The sequence below is a fragment of the Cupressus sempervirens genome, chromosome 10 (assembly GCF_028749045.1).
Source record: "Cupressus sempervirens isolate cs-2001-9-10 chromosome 10, ASM2874904v1, whole genome shotgun sequence".
Lineage (NCBI taxonomy): Eukaryota > Viridiplantae > Streptophyta > Pinopsida > Cupressales > Cupressaceae > Cupressus > Cupressus sempervirens.
Window position 1 is genome coordinate 329,911,096 of NC_143127.1, and position 24,921 is coordinate 329,936,016.

The 24,921-nt window shown below is 35.2% G+C and overlaps 1 protein-coding gene across 1 annotated transcript in view; it reads left to right on the top strand.

Moving 5' to 3' along the window:
* Positions 1-24,921, top strand: part of LOC149533956 (MADS-box protein JOINTLESS-like) — a 177,469-nt gene that overhangs the window by 11,038 nt on the left and 141,510 nt on the right. The window contains exon 3 of the mRNA XM_089805936.1: positions 4,300-4,357. Coding sequence (XP_089662062.1) covers positions 4,300-4,357 — 58 coding nt within the window. The remainder of the gene's footprint in view (positions 1-4,299; positions 4,358-24,921) is intronic.

The following is a 24,921-nucleotide window of genomic DNA, read 5'->3' on the forward strand; positions in this document are numbered from 1 at the left end:
AAAACAATATTTTTTATATGTCTTTCAATAAGGGTTATCTCAATGCAAAGTTACTATTTCTAGAGACCTACTATTTTTATAAGTTGGTTGTTTGAGCTCAAAATGTTATGTTTTCATCCCTCAAGGCTATTGAAATGAAAATTTATAGAACAACCTATTTTGACAATTCCAAATTTTAATAAGGTATTTCAATTACATTGTGATGTCACTGGTAAGGCAATTATATTTTCCTAATGAGTTTGTTTTATATATGATCATCAAGCTTTGCAATGCTTGAACATCCAAGGAAACTTGAATTAATGACATTTGAAATGAGTTAGGCTTTTGTAGAGGTATACATTTTTTGAAATATAGGAGTGAAAAGTCTAACAGGTTTATTGATGCTCTTAGTAGGAGATAGATTTGGCTAAAAGATATGTAGATTGAGGTTGTTGGGTTTAGCAAACTCAAGATTTTGTGTCAAAAGTTCCTTGATTTTGGTGAAGCTTGGACATCTTGTACAAAACATATTACTCTGATAGAACCACGTGGTTGAATTTAATCATGTAGGATGATATGTTATTTAGAGGAATCCAATAGCATAGTCTAAGGAGTTCTATGAGGGAGAATCATAGTAAAGGGTAAAATGGATACTTTGGACATGATAAAACAATTTCTATGGGTAATGAAAATTTTTACTAGTTACAATTGCAACATAATGCTATGAAATTCATACAAAGTTGTAGAGTATATCAGATGGAAAAAGGAGTCGAGCAGATTACATGGTTATAGAAGTCATTACCTTTATGTGAGAAGCAATGAGACGATATCAATATGGACTTTTTTGTTGGACATTTACCGAGGACTTAGTTTTCAAATATGGTACATTTCATTTTGTGGAAGAAGACTAATGGTTTTGTTTATGTAATAGAATTATTCTTGAGAGAAGTGATAAGACTTCATGGTTTACTAAAGAGCATAGTTTTATATTAAGACAAATTTAAAGTTTAGCTCATCACATCACCCACAAACTAATGGATAGATAGAAATAGTGAATAGGAGTTTGTGAAATTTGCTGTGATGTTTGTTTGGAGATAAACCAAAGGGATGGGATTTGATTTTAGCATAGGCAAAAAATTCATATAATAATTTTGTCAATAGGAGCATTGATAAATCACCATTTAGATAGTATATGGAAGTCACCCTATAAGTGCTTATAAATTGAGAAAATGGACTAAGGGAAGACACGTAGTGTCAAAGTTGAAGATTTAGTAGAACACTTAAATAAATTATGTGAGGAATTAAGTAGTCATATTACTGAAGTTATACAAATTATAAGGGTAAAGAAGATGAGAAAATGAAGCATTAGGAATTTTCGATAGGAGATGAAGTCATAGTTTATTTGAGAAATGAGCAATTTTTAGTGGGAACATATAATAAGTTAAAGATGAAGAATTTAGGACCATGCAAGATACTGAAGAAGCATGATTCAAGAAGTATCTATGAAGTAGAATTGCTAATGAATCTGAATATTTAACAACTTTTTAATATTTTAGATCTAACAGAGTATCACGAAGGAGGTATTGAAGATAAGGTCACACAAGCACATTGGAGTATTCTAGCAATTACTCCAACTACAAAGGAGATTCAAGGAGTCTTGATAGTCATATTGGTATAAACATAAGGAACATGAGTTATAAAGAATATTCGATCAAATGAAAAGGATGGCTTGTTTAAGATTCATCATTGTTGACAAGGGAGTAGGTTAATTGTCTTGGTTTTGCTCTAAACACATGTGATGTGATAAGGTCACATCTCAAATTAGCCTAGGTGTCTAATGTAGGAGTATCTTGTGTGAAGGGAAATCTTATATAAACCAAATAAAATTTCTAATTTGTCTTTCAATAAGGGTTATCTTAGTGTAGAGGTACTATTTATGGAGGATTTCTATTTTTAGTAATTTGGTCATTTGAACTTAGAATGTTTTGATTTCACTATTGGAGGTTCATTTTAGATATATCATCTTCCCAATAAAAGTTTCATTACAATATCAAGTCTATTTTTGAAGTTAATGAAATTTTTTGGTATTGGCAACAAGGCATAAAACCTTTGAATTTAGTTTTGAAGGCTTTAGAGACTTCAATAAGGGGTTAAACATTGGATGATTAGAGTTTTTGCATCTTATGCATTGTATATTAGGTCATGTCATTTCCAAAAATGGGTCATAATAGTCAATCAAAGAAACTATCAATGAGTTATGGTCTTCGAAAGTCGCACCACCTGAAATGGGCAAAACTTAAATTTCTTCAAAATTTCTTTTGAATTATGAAATTTGTGTAGCCTTCTCTATTGTAATAAATACCAAAAAAAAGAAAAAAAATTAGGTTTGCCTCAAGTTCTAGGGTTAAATTTCTAGAATGTTCTTGGGTAGTGGAAAATTGCCTAAATAAACAAGGCATGTAGGGTTGCGCATGGCAATTCTAGGATGTTGGTGTTGGCTCTGGCTTATAGAATATGTCAAGAAACACTACCATGTGGCTTGCAATGTTTTATTTTTAAAATTTGTGAATCTATACTTTTGGAGATAAAAGAAGCCAACCTTTTGTTCTTGCAAATTTTTGTTATTTATCTATTTCTATTATGTATTTGTATTATTAAGGGGATTACCTTTTATCAGGATTATTACAGAAGAATCTTATATACTATAATAGCATTAATAAATAGTGGGAAAATAATTAAAACATGAGAAAATAATTTTTGATAAAAGAGGTAGATAAAGTAATTTTATAATTTTATCCAAACAAATTATCACATTTGTATGAATTTATTGTAGATTTCTTTCCAAACAATCGAAGCATAACTAGATTTGATATTCATAAAGAAGTGAACAAATATAATCAAAGACAAGGATGTTGGGATCTCTAAATTATACATTCCTAGCCCTCACATCCAAAAATATACACCTTTAGACCAAAATAAGTGTGTAATACCTTGTAGGAGAACAATACCCAATGGGATCATAGTGACTCATGAAGATATTCATACAGGTTATAAAACTAGAGAAGAAAATATGATAACTAAGCTACAGTTTTGAAGTGTATTATTTGGTTAACATTTTTTCTTTGTCCTCAACAAGTTCGGCTTTTGGAAGAATGTATAAAATGGATAAAGGATAAAATGTCCTAGTTATTTTTCTTATAAGTTGTTAGTATCTTATTTTTGCATTTGGAAAGGAAATTTTAGGAATTTTGGATATTTTGAGTACAATAATACAATAGTGGGGTTCATTTCTCTCCTCAATATCCAAACTCTTTCTTGACACTTGGATTTTATCGTAAATTTTAACTTAAAATTTAGCTACTCTTATTTTGATGAATTATTAGTCGAGTAGTAGGATTTAGAATGATGCAAGCACAAGGGAAACTTTTGTTTGAACCTAATATGCATAAGAAAATCTCTCAGAGCTAGATCCATCACGAATGTAGATGAATCATTTGTATGCATACTTCTTGTCAAGAAGGATGAAGCAAGAACAATTTTCTAAACACTGCCTAAGGATTTTGTATTGATTGTATGAAAGATTTGCAACAATTAGAGAATAAATCCTTATGAAAGGGTGAATGAAACCCTAGATGCAAACTTAATGCACAATATAGTTAGCACGTGCTAGTTTTTAAAATCATAATTATTTAGATAACTTAAGCTATTATTAGCATAACTTGATTACATGAAACAATCCACACATTTAGCTAAGTGAATGAAGTAATCTTAGAACCTTGTTAATTGAATTAATAGATGTTGTGGTTATTATTCCAATAGGAAGTACATGCAAGTGAGGCAATCATAATGATAAATAATTACTAAATATTTTTAAATATATGTAAAATAAATAAATATGGACAAGGATTAAATCATGAACAAAAAATAAAACAAGAGTATGCCACTTATTGAGATGTTATTTTGATAAACTATCACAACAAAATAAAATAAGTAGATTACTAATATTAATTTTCTTGTTATAATTTTATTAAATATATATTATTTGACATTTCTACTGATTAAAACTATTGTAAGTTCATACTTAACTATTGGCACATTGAGTTTTATAATATAAAGATTTCATAATTTTTGATGCTTTTATAAATCCCCTTCTTATAATAATAAAAATATCACTTATATATTAAATGATAGTCTTTTATGCTTAAATTTGTGTAACTTTTGTATTTAGCAATTAACTAAAAAAATCAATATGTATAGTTTTTCTAATTTATATATAATTAAATTTTTTATTATTAATTTAACATTTCTTGTTTTCTAAAGCACGAAGACAATCTTGAGGAAGTATTGTAAAATCTTTTCTGGAATTATAAATATTGAGGTAAATTTTCACTAAATTTTTTTTGCATATTCATATGAAGTCATTTACTTTAATAGTGAATGCTTATTATCTTTACAAAGTATCATTAAAGTTATTGAGAAAAATCATTCAACAAAATTCCTATTCAATAAAAATAGAACACACAATCAAATAGAAAAATATAGAATTCATGCATATATCTATTAATATTTTCTTTAATTTTAATTTTAATTTATTTATTTCTACCCCTAAATAAACATGATCATGTGATGATACTATCATACATTCTTGTTACTAGCTACAATACAAGGATCAAAATGACTCTAATTATCCATGCTTCTATTTGAAGAAAATATTATCCCACTAATCTTTGTTAGTAATATTTTCTTAAGTTATTGCATAAGATTATCATACCATTTTAATTTTTTTTCTTAGAATTGGGTTGGTTATATTGGGGCTATTGATGTGTTCTTAGTCATTTTTATGTCTAGTTTATATCTTTCTCTATATTATTGTCTTGAAATTTAGTGTCTCAACTCTTACATGGAGCTTTCCTTTTGTGATTATCTTCTATATTTATTTTATTGAATGTTATGCTTGTTGAAAAAATGTAACATTGAGAGAACATTGTTATCCTTTGATTGAAAAAAATAATAATACCAAACTTATTGGTATTATATCTATAAAAAAAGTATTTTAAAAGGGCACAAGACTAAAAAACTCGATGAGTGGATGAAATCTATTCAATCGTGCAAGTATAAGACAAATAAAAAAGTTGTCTTCATTATCATAGACTGCAAATCAAGACTTCTTGATCAATGCCAAACACATATATTGAAAAAAAATATCTAAGATGAAATATTACATATATAATATAAAAGAAGATAATAAAAATCACACCTATATATGTATATTGGATAATTGGAGGGTATGTGCAGGATCATGGTGTACCAAACTATGGCCTTAAGTGGCAGCGAAAAATTAGCAAATCAGAGTTATGTCAACTTGACACATAATTTTGAAGTGATTATGGACTTTATATCAAAAATTTGTAAGAAAATAATCTGTAGGAAATTGAATCTAGTTTCTAAACTACTAGGCCTTATAATGAGAAAAAAATAATTGATTAGTCAAAAGTTTGAATTTTAATGAAGTACTACAAAAATTGCAAGGCAAAAATAGAAAGTAGGTGTATGTCTGACCACATTAATCAAAATCAAAAGATAATATTTTTTTCATATAATTATAGATATGAAAATTAGATCCATGCCTGGATGTGACACATAATTTTTTGTATTTTTATTCTAAATAAATAATTAAATATGAATTTTCTACCAAAACTTTTTCAAAAAAAAAAATCCTGTGTCTGACCACCTTAACTAATAGAAAATTTTACCAAATTTTTTTTTTCTTATACTAGGCAAAGCATAGAATGTGACACAACTTTTACATTTAAAAAATGTTATACCATTTGAAAGTTATAGCTATTTTTCAATCAGTATGTCAATCAACACTTTACAATAATCTTCATTGATAATTAACTAATAAATACTTAAAAAACTCAAAATTCAAAAGAAATTATATTGATGAAATCTCGAGAGCAATATTAAAAAGCCCTTTTCGTTTCATTCAATTTCGATCAAAATAACATTGTCAAAGAACTTTTCGAAGTCTGAGTATCACTAAAACCCTCTTCAAACATATCTTTTAGGTTGACCAGGTAGGCTTGGTAAATACCAAGCCTAATCGAATATTCGATTTCAAATAAGATATCTTATTTCAAATCGGATATCCAATATGGCTCGGTGAATTTTGTTGGAAAATTTGAAATCTCAACCCATTTTGGAGGGAAAACTAGGTTTAAGAGTTATAGCTTATGATTTATAAATTATTTCAATTATATTAATATGTAAAGATGTATTTTAATATATATTATATATATAATAACACAATGTAAAGATATAAGATATAATCTATTAATATATAATAATATATTATGATATTCTTATTATAATCTATAAATATAATTTATATTGTTATTATTTTTACTACATATAATAATGTAATATATTCATTAAATATAATATGTATTATATATTATTATATTAATATGTATAATAATATAATATATGTATAATAATGTAACATATATATATGTATGTATGTATGTATGTATGTATGTATGTATATGTATGTATGTATGTATTATATATTAATAAATTATATATTATTATATTAATATGTATCTTATTAATATATAATAACGTAATATTTTTATTAAATATAATAATGTTATATGTGTGTGTGTGTGTGTGTCTGTTATTAATATATATTATTAGATTAATACGTATGTTATTAATATATACGTATATTATTAATATATATGAGTCAAAGGGGGCATAGGTTGACCTATGACCCCCTTTGACCCATTAAATGATAACATATGTCTCTAGGGGTCCTAGGACCCCTAGCGGCATATTAGAATCGTTCTTACTAGTCAAAGGGGATCATAGGTTAATCTATAACCCCCTTCGACCCATTACATGACTACATATGTCCCTAGGGGTCCTAGGACCCCTAGAGACATATTAGAATGGTTAATATGGGTCAAAGGGGCTCATAGGGTGACCTATGACCCCTTTCAACCCACTAAATGATGACATATGTCCCTAGCGGTCCTAGGACCCCTAGCGACATATTAGAATTGTTCATATGGGTCAAAGGGGATTATAGGGCGACCTATGACCCCCTCTGACTTATTCAATGATGACAGATGTATTAGAATTGTTCATTTGGGTCAAAGGGGGTCATAGGTTGACCTATGACCCCTTTTGACCCATTAAATGATGATATATGTCCCTAGGGGTCCTAGGACCCCTAGAGATATATTAGAATTCAACCTATGACCACCTTTGACCCATTAAATGATGATATATGTCCCTAGGGGTCCTACCCCTAGGGACATATTCGAATTGTTTTATGGGTCAAAGGGGGTCATAGGGTTACCTATGATCCCTTGTGACCCATTAAATGATGACATATGTCCCTAGGGGTCCTAGGATCCCTAGGCACATATTAAAATGGTTAATATGGGCCAAGGGGGGTCATAGGGTGACTATGAACCCCTTTGACTCCTTAAATGATGACATATGTCCCTAGGGGTCCTAGGACTCCTAGGGACGTATTAGAATTGCTCATATGGGATAAAGGGGGTCACAGGTTGACCTATGACCCCCTTTGACTCATTAAATAATGACATATGTATTAAAATTGTTCGTATGGGTCAAAGGGGGTCATAGGTTGACCTATGACCCCCTTTGGCTCATTAAATGATGATATATGTCCCTAGGGGTCCTAGGACCTCTAAGGACATATTAAAATTGTTCATATGGGTCAAAGGAGGTCGTAGGGTTAACTATGACTTCTTTTGACTCATTAAATGACAACATATGTCCCTCAGGGTGTTAGGACCCCTAGGGACATATTATAATGGTTAATATGGGTCAAAGGGGGTCATAGGCCCTTTGACCAATTAAATGATGATATATGTCCCTAAGGGTACTAGAACCACTAGGTAAGTATTAATATTGTTCATCTCAGTCAAAGGGGGTCATAGGGTGACCTATGACCCCCTTTGACATATTAAATGACAATATATGTCCCTAGGGGTCCTAGGACTGCTAGGGACATATTAGAAATTTTCATATAGGTCAAAGGGGGCCATAGGGTGACCTATGACCCCCTTTCATTGATTAAATGATGACATATGTCCCTAGGGGTCCTAAGACCCCTAGGGATGTATTAGAATTGTTCATATGGGCCAAAGGAGGTCATATGGTGACCTATGACCCCTCACGACCCATTAAATGATGACATATGTCAGGACCCTTAGGGACATATTAGAATTGTTCATATGGGTCAAAAGGGGACCCATTAAATGATGACATATGTCCTTAGGGGTCCTAGGACACCTAGGAATGTATTAGAATTGTTTATATGGGTAAAAGGGGGTCATAGGTTGACCTATGACCCCCTTTGATCCATTAAATGATGATATATGTGCCTAGGGGTTCTAGGACCCCTAGGGACATATTAGAATTGTTAATATGCCCCCTTTGACCCATTAAATGATGACATATTTCTGACATTAGAATTGTTTATATGGGTCAAAGGGGGTCATAAGGTGACCTATGACCCCCTTTGACTCATTAAATGACGACATATGTATTAGAATTGTTCATATGGTTCAAAGGGGGTCATAGGTTGACCTATGACCCCTTTTGACTCATTAAATGACAATATATGTCCCTGGGGGTCCTAGGAACCCCAGGGACATATTAGAATTGTTAATATGAGTCAAAGACCTATGACCCCCTTTGATCCATTAGATGACGACATATGCCGATAAGGGTCTTAGGACCCTTAGGGACGTAGTAGAATTGTTCATATGGGTCAAAAGGGGTCATAGGGTGACCTATGACTCCCCACGACCCCTTCAATGATGACATGTCCCTAGGGGTCCTAGAACCCCTACGAACATATTATAATGGTTAATATGGGTCAAACAGGGTCATAGGGTGACCTATGACCCCCTTTGAACCATTAGATGATGACATATGTCTCTAGGGGTCCTAGGACCCCTAGGCACATATTAGAATTGTTCATATGGGTCAAAGAGGGTCATAGGGTGTCTTATGACCCCCTTTGACCCATTAAATGATGACATATGTCCCTAGGGGTCGTAGGACCCCTAGGGACGTATTAAAGTTGTTCATATTGATCAAAGGGGGTCATAGGTTGACCTATGACCCCCTCTAACTCATTAAATGATGATATATGTCCTTAGGGGTCCTAGGACCCCAAGGGACATATCAGAATTATTAATATGAGTCAAAGGGGTTCATAGGTTGACCTATGACCCACTTTGACCCCATATGAACAATTCTAATATGTCTTTAGGTGTCCTAGGATCCCTAGGGACATATGTTGTCATTTAGAATTGTTAATATGAGTCAAAGGGGGTCATAGGTTCACCTATGACGCCCTTTGACCCCATATCAACAATTCTAATATGTCCCTAGTTGTCCTAGGACCCTTAGGGACATATGTTGTCATTTAATGGGTCAAAGGGTGTCATAGGTCAACCTATGACCCTCTTTGACTCATATTAACAATTCTAATATGTCCCTTGGAGTCCTACGACCCTTAAGGACATATATCATCATTTAATGGGTTAGAGGGGGTCATAGGTCAACGTATGACCCCCTTTGACCCATATGAACAACTTTAATACATCCCTAGGGGTCCTAAGACCCCTAGGAACATATGTCATCATTTAATGGGTCAAAGGGAGTCATCGAACACCGTATGACCCTCTCTGACCCATATGAACAATTTTAATATGTGCCTAAGGGTTCTAAGCCCCTAGAGACATATGTCATCATTTAATGGTTCAAAAGGAGTCATAGGTCACCCTATGACTCTCATAGGTCACCTTATGACCCTCTTTGACCCATTTTAACCATTATAATATGTTCGTAGGGGTCCTAGGACCTCCAGGGACATATGTCATCATTTAAGGGGTCGTGGGGGGTCATAGGTCACCCTATGACCCCCTTTGACCCCATATGAACAATTCTAATATGTCCCTAGGTGTCTTAGGACCCCTAGGGACATATTAGAATGGTTAATATGGGTCAAAGGGGGTAATTGTGTGACCTATGATCCCCTTTGACCCATTAAGTGATGACATATGTCTGTAGGGGTCCTAGGACCCCTAGCGACATATTAGAATTGGTCATATGGGTCAAAGGGGTTCATAGGGTGACCTATGACCCCCTTTGACTCATTAAATGATGACATATGTATTAGAATGGTTCATATTGGTCAAAGGGGGTCATAGGTTGACCTATGACCAACTTTGACTCATTAAATGATGATATATGTCCCTAGGGGTCATAGGATCCCTAGGGACATATTAGAATTGTTAATATGGGTCAAAGGGGGTCATAGGTTGACCTATGACCCCCTTTCACCCATTAAATTATGACATATGTATTAGAATTTTTCATATGGGTCAAAGGGGGTCATAGGGTGAGCTATGACCCCTCACAACCCATTAAATGATGACATATGTCCTTAGGGGTTGTAGGACCCCTAAGGACATATTAGAATTGTTCATGTGGGTCAAAAGGGGTCATAGGGTTACCTATGACCCTCTTTGACCCATTAAATGATGACATATGTCCCTAAGGGTCCTAGGACCCCTAGGGACATATTAGAATGGTTAATATGGGTCAAAGGGGGTCATAGGGTGACCTATGACCCCCTTTGACCCATTAAATGATGACATATGTCCCTAGGGGTTCTAGGACCCCAAGGGACATATTAGAATTGTTCATATGGGTCAAAGGGGGTCATAGGGTGACCTATGACCCCTTTTGACCCATTAAATGATGACATATGTCCCTAGGGAGGTATTAGAATTGTTCATATGGGTCAAAGGCGTCATAGGGTGACCTATGACCCCCTTTGACTCATTAAATGATGACATATGTATTCGAATTGTTCATATGGGTCAAAGGGGGTCCGAGGTTGACCTATGACCCCCTTTGACCCATTAAATGATGATATATGTCCCTAGGGTTCCTAGTGACATATTAGAATTGTTCATATGGGTCAAAGTGTGTCATAGGGTGTACTATGACCCCCTTTTACCCATTAAATGATGACATATGTCCCTAGGGGTCGTAGGACTCCTAAGGACATATTAGAATTTTTCATATGGGTGAAAGGGGGTCAAAGGTCCCTTTGACTCATTAAATGATGACAAATGTAGTAGAATTGTTCATATGGGTCAAAGGGGGTCATAGTTTGACCTATGACCCGCTTTGACACATTAAATGACGATATATTTCCCTAGGGGTCCTAGGACCCCTAGGGACATATTAGAATTGTTCATATGGGTGAAAGGGGACCCTAGGACCCCTAGGGACATATTAGAATTGTTCATATAGGTCAAAGGGGGTCATAGAGTTGCTTAACACCCCCTTTGACCCATTAAATGATGACATATGTCTATTAGAATTGTTCATATGGGTGAAAGGGGGTCCTAGGACCCCTAGGGACATATTAGAATTGTTCATATAGGTCAAAGGGGGTCATAGAGTTGCTTAACACCCCCTTTGACCCATTAAATGATGACATATGTCTGATTAGAATTGTTCAATTGGGTCCAAGGGGGTCATAGGTTGACCTATGACCCCCTTTGACCCATTAAATGATGATATATGTCCCTAGGGGTCCTAGGACCCCTAGGGACATATTATAATGGTTAATATGGGTAAAAGAGGGTCATAGGGTGACCTATGACCCCCTTTGAACCATTAAATGACAACATATGTCCCTAGGGCTCCTACGATCCCTAGGGACATTAGAATTGTTCATATGCACATAGAAAGAGGGGTGCCTCATATTTGAATTTTTTTTGAGTCCGACCATGGAAAAGGGAAATATGATGGAGCAGAGGCATGTGTGAAGAGAGCTCTAGTTAAGGAGCAATTGAAGATTTCAACAACAAAGCTTCTTGATGCTCGTAGCATTATTGATTGGTGTAGTTTAGCATTATCACAGGGGGGGACTTTTGATTCAGTGGTATGTAGGTTCTTTTGGTTAGTTGAGGAAGGGTCCATAGCTGATAGATCAGATTGTGCTATAGTGAGAGACTCATCAAAAATGCATTCATTTTGGAGCTCTGATTCTAGTACATGGACCATTTGGACACGACAGCTAGCTTGTTTTTAACCTAGTTGTTTTTAGTGTGATTGGGATCACTATGAGTTAAGTGAGTGGTTGGACACATGGGCTCCACATTATATTACTCCATTGTCTATTATGCCCTCTATTAGAAATGATGACATGGAAAGTTCACTTGAGCATAACCATCTATCAGATCTACTTCAGCCAAGACATGTCTTTGCATTGGTTGCACCATAGGGGAATGATGAGAAATCCAATTATTGGTTAGCACATTGTGTACGAGGTAAAAAAAAACTTGCACAACTGATCACAGATGATGATGGATTCACATATCCTACTAGTTCAGTGGTTGTTGTTGGAACATGGCGGCAGACATACATGCTTAGAATGAACATAATTCCTGCATTCGAAGACTATCAGAAGCACAAAGTAATTCTCATATATGCGCATCTTATTATAACAACAAATGTAAAGTTATTGAAGCATCAAGGAAGACCAAAAGTATTTTATTATAATATTAAATATTATATTATATTATTATAATATAATACATTATAATATAATATTGTTAGAATATAATATTATATATTATATTATAATATATTACTTTCTTATTATTATATTTTATATCATATTATATTATATATATATATTTTTATTATATATATATTATATTACATTAATATATATTATAATATAAAATATTATATTATATTATTATAATTTATAATATATTATACCTTTTTATTATGTATTATATTATACTAATATAATATAATTTTTTTTATATTATTATGATATAATAATAATATTATATTTGTTTATTACGTCGACTATATCTGATATACATTCGGATATCCGATAAGGCTTGGCCTTACCTTCCAGGTTTGGTCCCTGGATAGGTGGAAAAAAGTCAAATGAGATTTTGAAGCACTTTTAGACGTCTTCAAACTCTATTTTTTTCACATCGCCATTTTTTGGCACACCATGATCTTGCACATACCCTAGACAAAGATGAGGGACCAAAAATTTTACACATTCTTTTTTGCCCTCAAAAAATGCAATAAACTATGTGTGCAATGTAGTGGATGCATACTATGGGTTGGATTGATCAAGCCTTAGGTTTGGCAATTTAAAATATGGTATGTGTTCCCTATAATGCGTGCACCCTATGTAAAGTTCCAAAATAAATATAAATATGTGAAAAAACTTATAAATAGACAGGTAAAATCCAATAAGATCTACCATATCCTTTTTAGCTCTACGACCATACATAAAATGTAACATTTAAATATAAGCAATCCTTTCTTATACTTAAGTTACATATTAAGTATATATTTTTAGGATGTTTGAGAGTAGTTTGAGATTCATAAGAGATAACATAAATATTTTGGATTCTAAATAGTTTTAAAGAAATTTTAGACTTATCTAAATTTTAGGAATTAACACATTGTCTTCAACACAATTCTCATTAGACTATTGATTGTAATCTTAAGCTCTTCACTTGTGGATGATAGTTTAAGGATTATTTTACATTATGTAATAATTTAGTTTGGTAATTGACATGTATGTTTAACCATGAGAGAGAGAGAGAGAGAGAGAGAGAGAGAGAGAGAGAGAGAGAGAGAGAGAGAGAGAGGTTCACTTGTCATTGGCAGGTGAGCAAGATGGCTTTCACTTAATTACCAAGGAAAGATTTTGAACACTCATTCATATCGATTTAAATGGATAGAATTAGATTATTTCCCCCCACTTTAGTAGATTATTGTGACCATTGCCTGATATCTCTCGTACTGACCCCTCCATCTCAATACTTAAGAACAATAGTGTCCTAGAGAGAGAGAGAGAGAGAGAGAGAGAGAGAGAGAGAGAGAGAGAGAGAGATCACAATAGTGTCCCCTTTTCAAATAATTAAAAAATAATAATCTTTGCTAAGGCAGGCCAGGCCCAAGAAAGTGAAGTTTTGGAAAAAGGGGGTTAATCTTTGGAAACCGTTGGACTAATAAATGAAAATTATTATTAAAATATGTTTCATTAACCTCTCTTGGACGTGAGTTACATTTATGCCCTCTTTTAAGGGGGTTTGGAGGCATTTTGGGCACATTCCAGAACTTGATTTTGCTGATTTCTTTGTTATTCTTCAGAGGCTGCCAAACTTGTGGAGAAGGAGACCCAAGAACGGGAGTTTGCAGGTTTCCAGGGAGACCCAAGAACGGGAGTTTGTAGGTTTCCAGGAAGGCTAAGGACAGGAGTTTGAAGCCATTCCATGTGCATGCTCATACAGAGTTTGCCTTTGTGCTGAACAGTGTAGATTTGTGGGTTTTTGGGTGTGTTTTTTGCATGAGTTTGGTGTTTTCAGTTGAGCATTTCATATCAGTTTTGGTTGCTGCTGTATTTCAGACTTTAAGCTGTTAAAATAGAACTGAATATATGTATTGGGACGTGATTAAACTTCTGAGATAGTTTATTAGTGTTTTTGTGGTGTTTCCGAGCATTTTTGTGTTAATTTTAGGAGCCCGATGAGCATAGTTTTTGTCCTACATTTGTGAGCTGCTGTGTAAAGGCTATATAGATCTAGAAATTTCATTTTGTAGGCTGTTAATGCTGCTGAAATTTCTGTAAAAATGTCTATTTTCAGATTTATTAATAATAGGTGAAGCTGTGAAGCTTTTGGCACCATTTCTAGCATACCCGATTTGGGGTTTCTTGAGAAATTTGGAGGATCTTTGTGATATTAGTTGTTTGATCTTAAAGATCTGATTAAAGGTTGGAAATATCATACAAAAATCAGAAAAGGGACATTTCAGTGGTATCAGAGCCATGATCTTGCCAGCCTGAGGGTTTGTAGAAGTTTGCATGTCAGTTTTGACAACTACCCAGATCTTGCATTTTAGTTTTGAGAACTACCCAAATCTTGCATGTCATAATTTATGGTTGCATGTTTCTTCTAATCAGATGCATGTTGAAATTTATGGTTGCATGCTACTTCTAATCATCTTTATGTTAGTTCTTGGTGAATTTGGTGGTTGTAGAAGTTTGCATGTCAGTTTTGACAACTACCCAGATCTTGCATGTCAATTTTGACAACTACCCAGATCTTGCATGTTAGTTTTGACAACTACTCAGATCTTACATGTCAGTTTGATAACTACCCAAATCTTACATGTCAAAATTTATGGTTGCATTCTACTTCTAATCATATGCATGTTAGTTCTTGGTGAATTTGGTGGTTGCATGTTGCTTCTAATAAGCTGCATGTCAAAATTTATGGTTGCATGCAACTAAGTGAAAGAGAAAAAAGATATTTGCACCGAGAAAAGAATAAAGAAATTTTGATCAAACCTCTAGTTGAAAGTAAAAGTACAAAATCCAAGGAAGGGAAAAGTATGGCTGATCCAGATGAGATGGCAAAGAAATTCTTCCAAGACATCCAAAATACTCAGAAGCAAACAGTGGATAGTTTGGCAGAAACTAGAGAGGCTTTGCGAATATTGACAGAAAAACTACAAGGAGTTGCATCTATTAATGAGAAAGGGAGCACTTCAGAGGAGCCAAGAAATCTGAAATCCACACCATCTAAATCAACCAAAACTATTTTCTTGCCTGCAGATGAGCCACCAGTACCAAATTCAGCCATTAATCCTATGGAAGAGGTTACAGGTAACTTGATTACATTAAGAGCTACTTATAATGGCTTAGATGACGACTTTCATAGTTCAGTTCCTTTTAGAGAGTATGTGGATATGATGAACACTTTGATGCCCAAGAAAGAGTATAGAAGGGAGCATGACATAAGTGGAAGAGAGCTCAAAAATAAAATAAGCAAGTTTATAGCACCTACTTTTGATGGAACAAATAAAATTTCAGCTAGAGCATGGCTACAAAAATTACAGACCTTCTTCACACTTAACCCCATGAAGGAGAGTGATGTTGTTCAAATTGCAAGTCTACACTTGGAAGATGCAACCTATGATTGGTGGTATCATGGAATGACTACTCAAGGTCATGATCAGGTAACTACATTTGATGATTTTAGTCAAAGAGTGATAGATAGATTTGACCTCAAGGATGATGATTATGAGGATGTTGTTGTGCATGATGGTGAGATACCTAGTGTAGATGAGCAGACATTGAGCATTCATGAATTTTCTGAGAGAGAGTACCAGGCACAGTTAGATGCTTCATCACATGAGGTTGAGGCTAGTAGTACTTCACATGATTTATCCCTCCAGCTGAAGGTGAGTGAAGACAGTATTGTCACTACATTATCTCATCATGATAGGTATGTGGAGTTAGTTGGTATTGGTCATATTACTCAAGTCAGGATTTTGCTTGAGTTACCAGCTAATTCTAGTTTACAGATATGGACTCGAGATTGTTATATTGGCATTTGGGGTTCAGTTGACTGTAAATCATTAACACTTTTTGGTAGCAGTGATTGTTTGGGTGCTACCATGGATTCGATTAGCAAATTGCACGGTGTTGTCTTTTCTTGTGCCAGGAGCTTATCCGATGTTGGTATTAGTTTTCATACACCGGTGTTGGGCTTTGTTCATATATCCAGTCGACCATACTTGCAGGAATGTGTTGATGATATTTCATATTTGGCAGTGTGTACAGATGAGTCCCAGGATCATATTGGCATTGATGACATCCAGGAGGATGCAGTGGGCAGTTTTGAAGACTTAGTTTCCTTGGGTATAGAGGAGTTGGACAGCAATGCTAATGTTTTTGATACTCTGTATGTTGATATGACCTTTAGATTTGATTCACAAGATATGGATGGTAATACTCTAGAGACTAGTAACTTTGAGGATACTCCTTTAGACAGTGCATCAGAGGAGATTTGTAGGAGACAGTCAAGCCAGTGCCATCGTGTGTCTAATCAGTTGAGAGTTAGTGACCGAGACATTGCTATCACTTGCCAGCATTTCGATGCTGCTCGTCAGTTGTTAGCAGTTTATGGATGGGATTCTCCTACTAGTGATGAGCAAGAAGGCAGTTATCTTTCCTTGACAGAGATCCACTCTTTATGGGAGGCTATTCAAATTTTGAGACAGAATTATATGCAGTTTGTAGCTGATAGAGATTATCTTATGGAGTGGGGTAGTATAGCATATGATGCATTGTTGGCCAAGGAAGATGAGGTGAGTGAGCTTACTGAGCAGCTTGAGGTGACTTCTGAGATTCTTGAGAGTACACGGTTGGCTTTCAAGGAGTCACAGTTTCATTTGGCTAAGGTGACCATGGAGTTAGAGAGACTACAGTCTTTACCTGATTCTATACAGTCACAAGCTATGGTGTTTGGTGATCCGAGGATGACCATGGCCGAGATTGTCAGAGATAGTGGAGATGGGGATGCATCCATCCTTGATACTAACATTGACATATCAGGTTCATTCCCACTAGAGTCAGGTTCAGTTGAGTTGGGTGTTGTAGCAGATTGTTGTATGCCTAACATGGTGGTGGCCTCTAGTACTGATGGCATAGAGACTAGAGATGTATCAAAGATCGTGTGTGATTTTGGTGAGTCGACAGTTGGCATGGTTCCTGCTAGTAATACTACTCCCTTGGTGATATCTTTGGAGTTAGTAGTCAGTTCCAACATGGTTAATGATCAATTGTAGTTAGTTTCATTTGGATTACAGTCTGAGCCACTGACTGAGATTGGCACATTCTATCGGCATTACACTATGAGGTACGCTCATCAATTTACCTTTGATGACCATGATGATGAGATTATGATACAGAGATGTATTTTGGTTCCTAGTGCTTATCATCAGTCATGGAATAGTTTGATGCCTCAGGATGAGAGTTGTGATGGGCATGACATGGCGATAGGTTCTACAGTTCACAGCTTGATAATACATGACTTAGAGCAAGAGTTTCAGAGTGATGCTTCAGTGGGTGTTGTTATTGATTCTACTCCTTTGGCTATGACATCTCCTGACTTAGCTGGTGATCAGTTACAGTGGGTTGTATCACTTGTTCATGGAGTTGTATAATGTGTGGATTCTCCATACTTGGTATAGTTTCATTTGAGAGCATTCACCATTGTTGCAGAGTTGGATTGTACATTCCGTATAGGCCAGTGGAATGCGTTGATGGTATTTACTGTGTTGGTAGTCCACTTTACTTGGGTTTTGATGTTCTAAGAGTTTGTGTCTCGTGGGTTTCTAACTGTGGAAGTTCTAATTTTGGAGTTTGGTTGAGCTATAATTGTCAGTTTGATTATGGATTCCTCTTGGTCATATTGCAGAGGATATTGCAGGAGCCTGTGTTAATTGGTAGTAGTATAGTTCATGACTACATTTGGGATCCAGGTGGATTGATTGGTTTATTGTTCAGCCATTGCTTGAGGACAAGCAATGTTTGGGAGGGGAGGACTTGTCATGTCCCCTTTTCAAATAATTAAAAAATAATAATCTTTGCTAAGGCAGGCCAAGCCCAAGAAAGTGAAGTTTCGAAAAAAGGGGGTTAATCTTTGGAAACCGTTGGACTAATAAATGAAAATTATTATTAAAATATGTTTCATTAACCTCTCTTGGACGTGAGTTACATTTATGCCCTCTTTTAAGGGGGTTTGGACGCATTTTGGGCACATTCCAGAACTTGATTTTGCTGATTTCTTTGTTATTCTTCAGAGGCTGCCAAACCTGTGGAGAAGGAGACCCAAGAACGGGAGTTTGCAGGTTTCCAGGGAGACCCAAGAACGGGAGTTTGCAGGTTTCCAGGAAGGCTAAGGACGGGATTTTGAATCCATTCCATGTGCATGCTCATACAGAGTTTGCCTTTGTGCTGAACAGTGTAGATTTGTGGGTTTTTGGGTGTGTTTTTTGCATGAGTTTGGTGTTTTTAGTTGAGCATTTCATATCAGTTTTGGTTGCTGCTGTATTTCAGACTTTAAGCTATTAAAATAGAGCTGAATATATGTATTGGGATGTGATTAAACTTCTGAGATAGTTTATTAGTGTTTTTGTGGTGTTTCCGGGCATTTTTGTGTTAATTTCAGGAGCCCGATGAGCATAGTTTTTGTCCTACATTTGTGAGCTGCTGTGTAAAGGCTATATAGATCTGGAAATTTCATTTTGTAGGCTGTTAATGCTGGAAATTTCAGATTTATTAATAATAGGTGAAGCTGTGAAGCTTTTGGCACCATTTCTGGCATACCCGATTTGGGGTTTCTTGAGAAATTTGGAGGATCTTTGTGATATTAGTTGTTTGATCTTAAAGATCTGATTAAAGGTTGGAAATATCATACAAAAATCAGAAAAGGGACATTTCACATATTATAACCCACTAGGACACGTTAAAACTCATTAATACCCCTTAGAACTCATTAAGGTCTCTTACGTGTCCTAAGGAATACTAATTCATCTGAAGGTAGCATAATGTTTCCTAAGAGGTCCTAGGACCCCTTAAGAATCTGTATGACCCCTTATACAACATTAGGACACCAAAAATATTAACTCCCATCAATACCCCTTAAAACACATTAAGGTGCATAGGACACATTAAAGGGTTCTAGTGGTTCCTAATGGTTTATAATGTATCATAAGGGGGTATAATGGGTCCTAAGAGGTAGTAAGACACCTTAGAACCCATTACATCTAGACCCATTAGGACCTCTTAGAAACCCTTAGAACACATTAATCATTGTAGGCCACACTTTAGGAGTCTAATGTGTCCTAACAAGTCCTAATGTGTCTTAATTGGTCATAAGTGGTCCTAAGACTTCTTAGGATCCATTAGGATAACAAAGGACACATTAAGACCCATTTGGACACAATAGAACCCATAGAACCCAATAATATCCTTAAAATACATTAACAGGTGTAGGACGTACTAATTGGTTCTAGTGTGTCTTAATGGTTCCTAATTTTTCTTTAGGAGTTTTAACGAGACATATCATCTTAGGATCCTTTAGGACACATTACAATAGATTTGAACCCATTATGACACCGTAGAGTACATTAACTATCATAAGACAAACTAATATGTCCTAGAGTGTTAATAATGAGACCTAAGTGGTCCTAGGATCTAGTATGATGCCTTGAAATATATTAGGATTAGTTAGGACACATTGGAAACCATTAATACCTATTAGGATACATTTGTTAGTGTAAATAATTATTATTTACACTTTACTTAAGTTTACTTAGGATAAATGCATTATTTTATTATTTATTAGGTTAGAGACCTAGGAGTTTGTGTACTCATATGAGTTATCATGTTGACAACACAAGAGTAAGAAACTCCAATTTAGCACATAGTGTCTACAACACTGGAATTTGCATAATTAACTGAGTTGTCATGTAGACAACATAGTTGTTCACACTCTTAATTAAGCACATGTTGTCTACAACATAATTTTACGTGACACACTTATGTAGGATTATCCTCTCATCATCGTACTAACTTCTTTTCTCAATGGAGGATAATCCACTCTTGGTGGACATGTGCTTAGTTGTGAGGCTTATCATATTGCTAACTCCTAGTCATTCTAGAGGCCTTTATATACAGGCACTCCTAGTGTACTTGTACATCAATTTAATTTCATATTGTTATTTTGATCATACTCTATTGATTTATTTTGTGGCAATCGTTGAGCTTCTTGGTCTTGGCTGATTTTTCCCTAAGGAAAATTCTTACATGATATCAGAGCCATAGGAGCGTTATTTCATTACCATTGGAGACCATTCTTGCTTCACCTCTTGGAGGGCCACCAATTTAGATCTGGCGAATCTGTAGTTATTAGGAGCATCTAGAGCCAAAGTGGACCTCACCATTGCATCTAAAGTGCCACTTCAATGAATTTTGACTATAAATTTTCCTATGTTGGGTGATAGTCAAAATTAAGACAATTTTTTTTTCCAAACTGGCACCCAAAGGCCCAATTTGTAGAATTCGGTATGATCTACTAGATCTACAAATTTATTATTTCAGATTTGTCATTTTATTTTCTCTACATTAATTGTATTTTTTGGATTCTATTTTCGGAAGAAAAAAATTCAGCCTATCAGGCCTGTAGAGAATTTTTTTTTGCAAGAACCGGGTGGTCAAATCCCTGCCCCTGCTAAGGAATATTGACTAAAATTCAGCATATTCTTTTCCATTCTAAATTGACAAATAATTCTAGCTGAATATTTGGTTACATATCGACCACATATTCTTTCTACACAAATTCTATCGACCACATTGCAAACTAGTAACAACAACATCAACCTGGCGGCCTCTTAGTTGCTTAACACTTCACATCCCTTTCTTTTTAAAAGTCTTGGCAGTTGAAGTTTGGGTGAATGTGGGACTAAAGTCCCACACCCACCCTACCATTTTTCTAAAATCTGACAATGAACAACACCTCCAGCTCCCATCGGCCTTGACTTTAGGCACCTTCATTTGACCTCCCACCGATGCATTAATCTCTAATCTCAACTAACAATCGTTGGCTTTTCAACTCGCTGTTGAAGACCCTCTAGAAAACACTAGTAGAGCCCCCACTGGTGGCAACCCCATCCACCCACCGACTCTTCTTTTCGATGCCATAAATGCCTGTCGTCTGTTCTTTCACCTACAAGCATTGCTTCTCCAAACTCTGGCATCCTTTGGTGATTCCATGTAGACAAGCAGCGCCATGTAATAGGCCAAGTCCACCACATCCATTGAGCCAAGTCAACTGCTAGCTCAATAGATACAATCACCTCCATATAAGCTCTAAGTTTGCAAATGGACACGTAACCCGCCACATCTCCACCACATAGGATATTCATACGGTGACATCACTTTCCCAATCAACAGATCGAACTTCCATGTCATCTGGGGAGGGCTTTTTTTGCTGATGTAAGCATTTAATGGCATTAAATTTAATGGTCATTTAACTGTCATTAGTAGGCCAAATTGCACTACCATGACAGTTGTTTGGACACCAAATTTAACAACACAGTTTTATGATTAGACCCCTCTCCATATTCAGTTATGATTTGACAGTCTAACTTTGGGAGGCCATATCTCAGTCATCTAGACTCTAAATCAGGTGCTTTTTTTTTTTGTTAGAATTTCTTGAATTTTTCAATGGTGCTATTATTTTTGGTGCACGGATTTGTCAGAAATTTTAGTTTTTGGTGACTCTACCTATCCAATCCTACATTTCGCAACTTCAATTGCTCCATACAAACTCTTCTAGACTCCAAATTAGGTTCTATTTTTTTTGAAAGTGAATAATTTTGTGTCTACTTTCTAGAGCTAGGATCAGATTATAGGCTTGTGTGGACAATTGTTAGAAATAGGTCATTTTATGCATTGTAATACTTTGATAAAACTTTAGAATTGTTGTACATCCGAGCTATAGTATTTTGTACTAGATTTGAACTCCAAGAGGAGGTTGTAAACAACAAATCAAAAGACCACTAAGGCCAAAATTGGCAAGTGGCTATTGTAATCACACTAAGTATAAAGTGCGAAAATCTTTCCTACTATTTTCTTTCATTTTTTGCATCATGGAAAATCTTAAGATTCCAAAATTAACACCACATAACTATGCCACATGGTCTGTTAAAAAATGGTGTGAATTGATGCATAATGAAGCTTCTCAATATTTAGATGTTTCCTTTCCTAAATCAATAAGTGATCAAGTATTTAAAAGTGATATCAATGCTTGGAATCAGGCAAATAGGAAAGCCCTAAGTGCTCTTAGGTTAGGGGTTGAAGACAAGATCCTCTATCAGATCATGAAGTATGATACATCCAAGGAAACTTGGGATGCTTTTAAAACCCTATATCGTAAAGTGATTGAAGAGGATGTCTACAAAATTGAAGATGACCTTGTCACCCTAAATCCTAAGAGCTTTGATTCAATATAGGATTTTAACATTAAGGTGAATGAATTGAGAACAAAACTAGATGATTGTGGTAGTCCTATTAAAGATGATAGGTTGATTTATCTCATTCATAATAAGTTGCCATCCGAGTACTCTACATTTTCCTCTTCTTTCAACACCACAAAGACTACCTTAGGGGCTTCCTATAAGAAAATAACTTTTGATGATTATGCTTAGTTGTTAGAGGATGAACAAACTAAGTTGACAATAATGGGGATTCTCAAGTCTTCAAAGTCTAAGGCATTGGTGGCTAATAATGAGAGTTCTCGAAATTCAGCTGGTCAAAGTTCAAACAAAGGAAAGGGCAAAAAGAACAAGTGGAAGAATAACAAACAAGAGGACACAAAAAATTCAACACCACAATCAAATCAACAACAAGGCAAGTCTTCTCCAAATACCAACAAAAAGGGGGACATTAATTAGGAGAAGAAAAAGCGTGCCTATTGTAAAAAGATGGGTCATGATGAACATCAATGTTATCACAAATAGATTGATGAGTTGAAGAACATCATGAAGAAACACAATGTTCCACTGCCTAATGCTTATAAAGGGAAAGGATCTTCATCTTCAGATTCTAAGGGCAAAGGGCATGCTTTACTCACAAACACTATCAGTTAAGGAGAATGGATCATTGATTCAGGTGCCACACAACATATGGGTGTGTCAAAGAGAGATTTTTCTTCCATGACACACTCAGAGGTACGACACATCTTTGTAGGAAATGATACTAAAGTGGAAGTTGAAGTTAAAGGTGAAGTTGAGATCGATAATGGAGTCATTCAAGGATGTTCTATATGTTCCTAATCTTACCTCCATCCTTCTTTCAGTCTACCAAACGACTCACTATGGAGGTGGAAATAAAGTTGAATTTCTTCCAGATTTAGTGGTAGTGAAAAGCATCAAGGATGAATCTATGATTGCAATAGGTGAATCCAACCATGATTCAAGGATTTACACTTTCTCTTCCTTTGTGCCTAAATCAAATGCACAAGCCTTGTTATTACATTCCAATATAGAAGGAAAATTGTGGCATGAGAGATTTGGACATCTCAAGTACAGATATCTTCAGCAACTTAGCAACAACAAAATTGTTCAAGATCTACATTAAGTCTAATTTTTTGAAGGTGTTTGTTTAGGTTGCTCACTTGGGAAACATCCTAAAAAAATGTATGACAAGGGGAATTCTTGGAGAGCACAATGTGTTCTTGAATTGGTTCATAGTGATGTGGTAGGCCGATTTTTAGTGCCATCATTTGGCAAGTCTCGCTATGCACTCACCTTCATAGATGACTACTCTCCCTTTACTTGGTTTTCTTCATGTCTCATAAGAGTGAAGTGTTTCAAAAATTTCTCAGCTTCAACCCTCAAGTGGAAAAGTAGTCAGAAAAAGCCATCAAAGTTCTTCGAACAGATAATGGGGGGAGTATGTGAACTCAAGACTAATAGATTTTTGTACTCAAGAGGGAATTGACCTTCAGCATTCAATACCATACATGCCACAAAAAAATTGTGTTGCTGAAAGGAAAAATCAAACCCTCAAAGAGATAACCACTTGCATGCTACTAAACAAGTCTCTTGATCAAGTCTTTTGGGCCGAAGCAATGAATTGTGCTAACTATATGTAGAATAGGAGTCCTCACAAAAATTTGGATGGTATAACTCCTTTTGAAGCTTGGACTGGTAGGAAACCTTTGGTTAAGCACTTCAAAGTCTTTGATTGTCCAGCATGGGCACAAATACCTCTATAGAAACACAAGGTATTGGAAGCTCAAAGAAAACCTTGCATCTTTGTTGGATATGTAGACTCACATAAAGCCTACAAGTTAATGGATCCAGAGACCATGACACATTTTATGAGAGGAGTGTACACTTTGAAGAAAGTTGTCCAAGCTTTACTTCAACTCCTTTCTCCTTCATTAAAGAGAGTGATAGTGATAACAGTGACTTGGA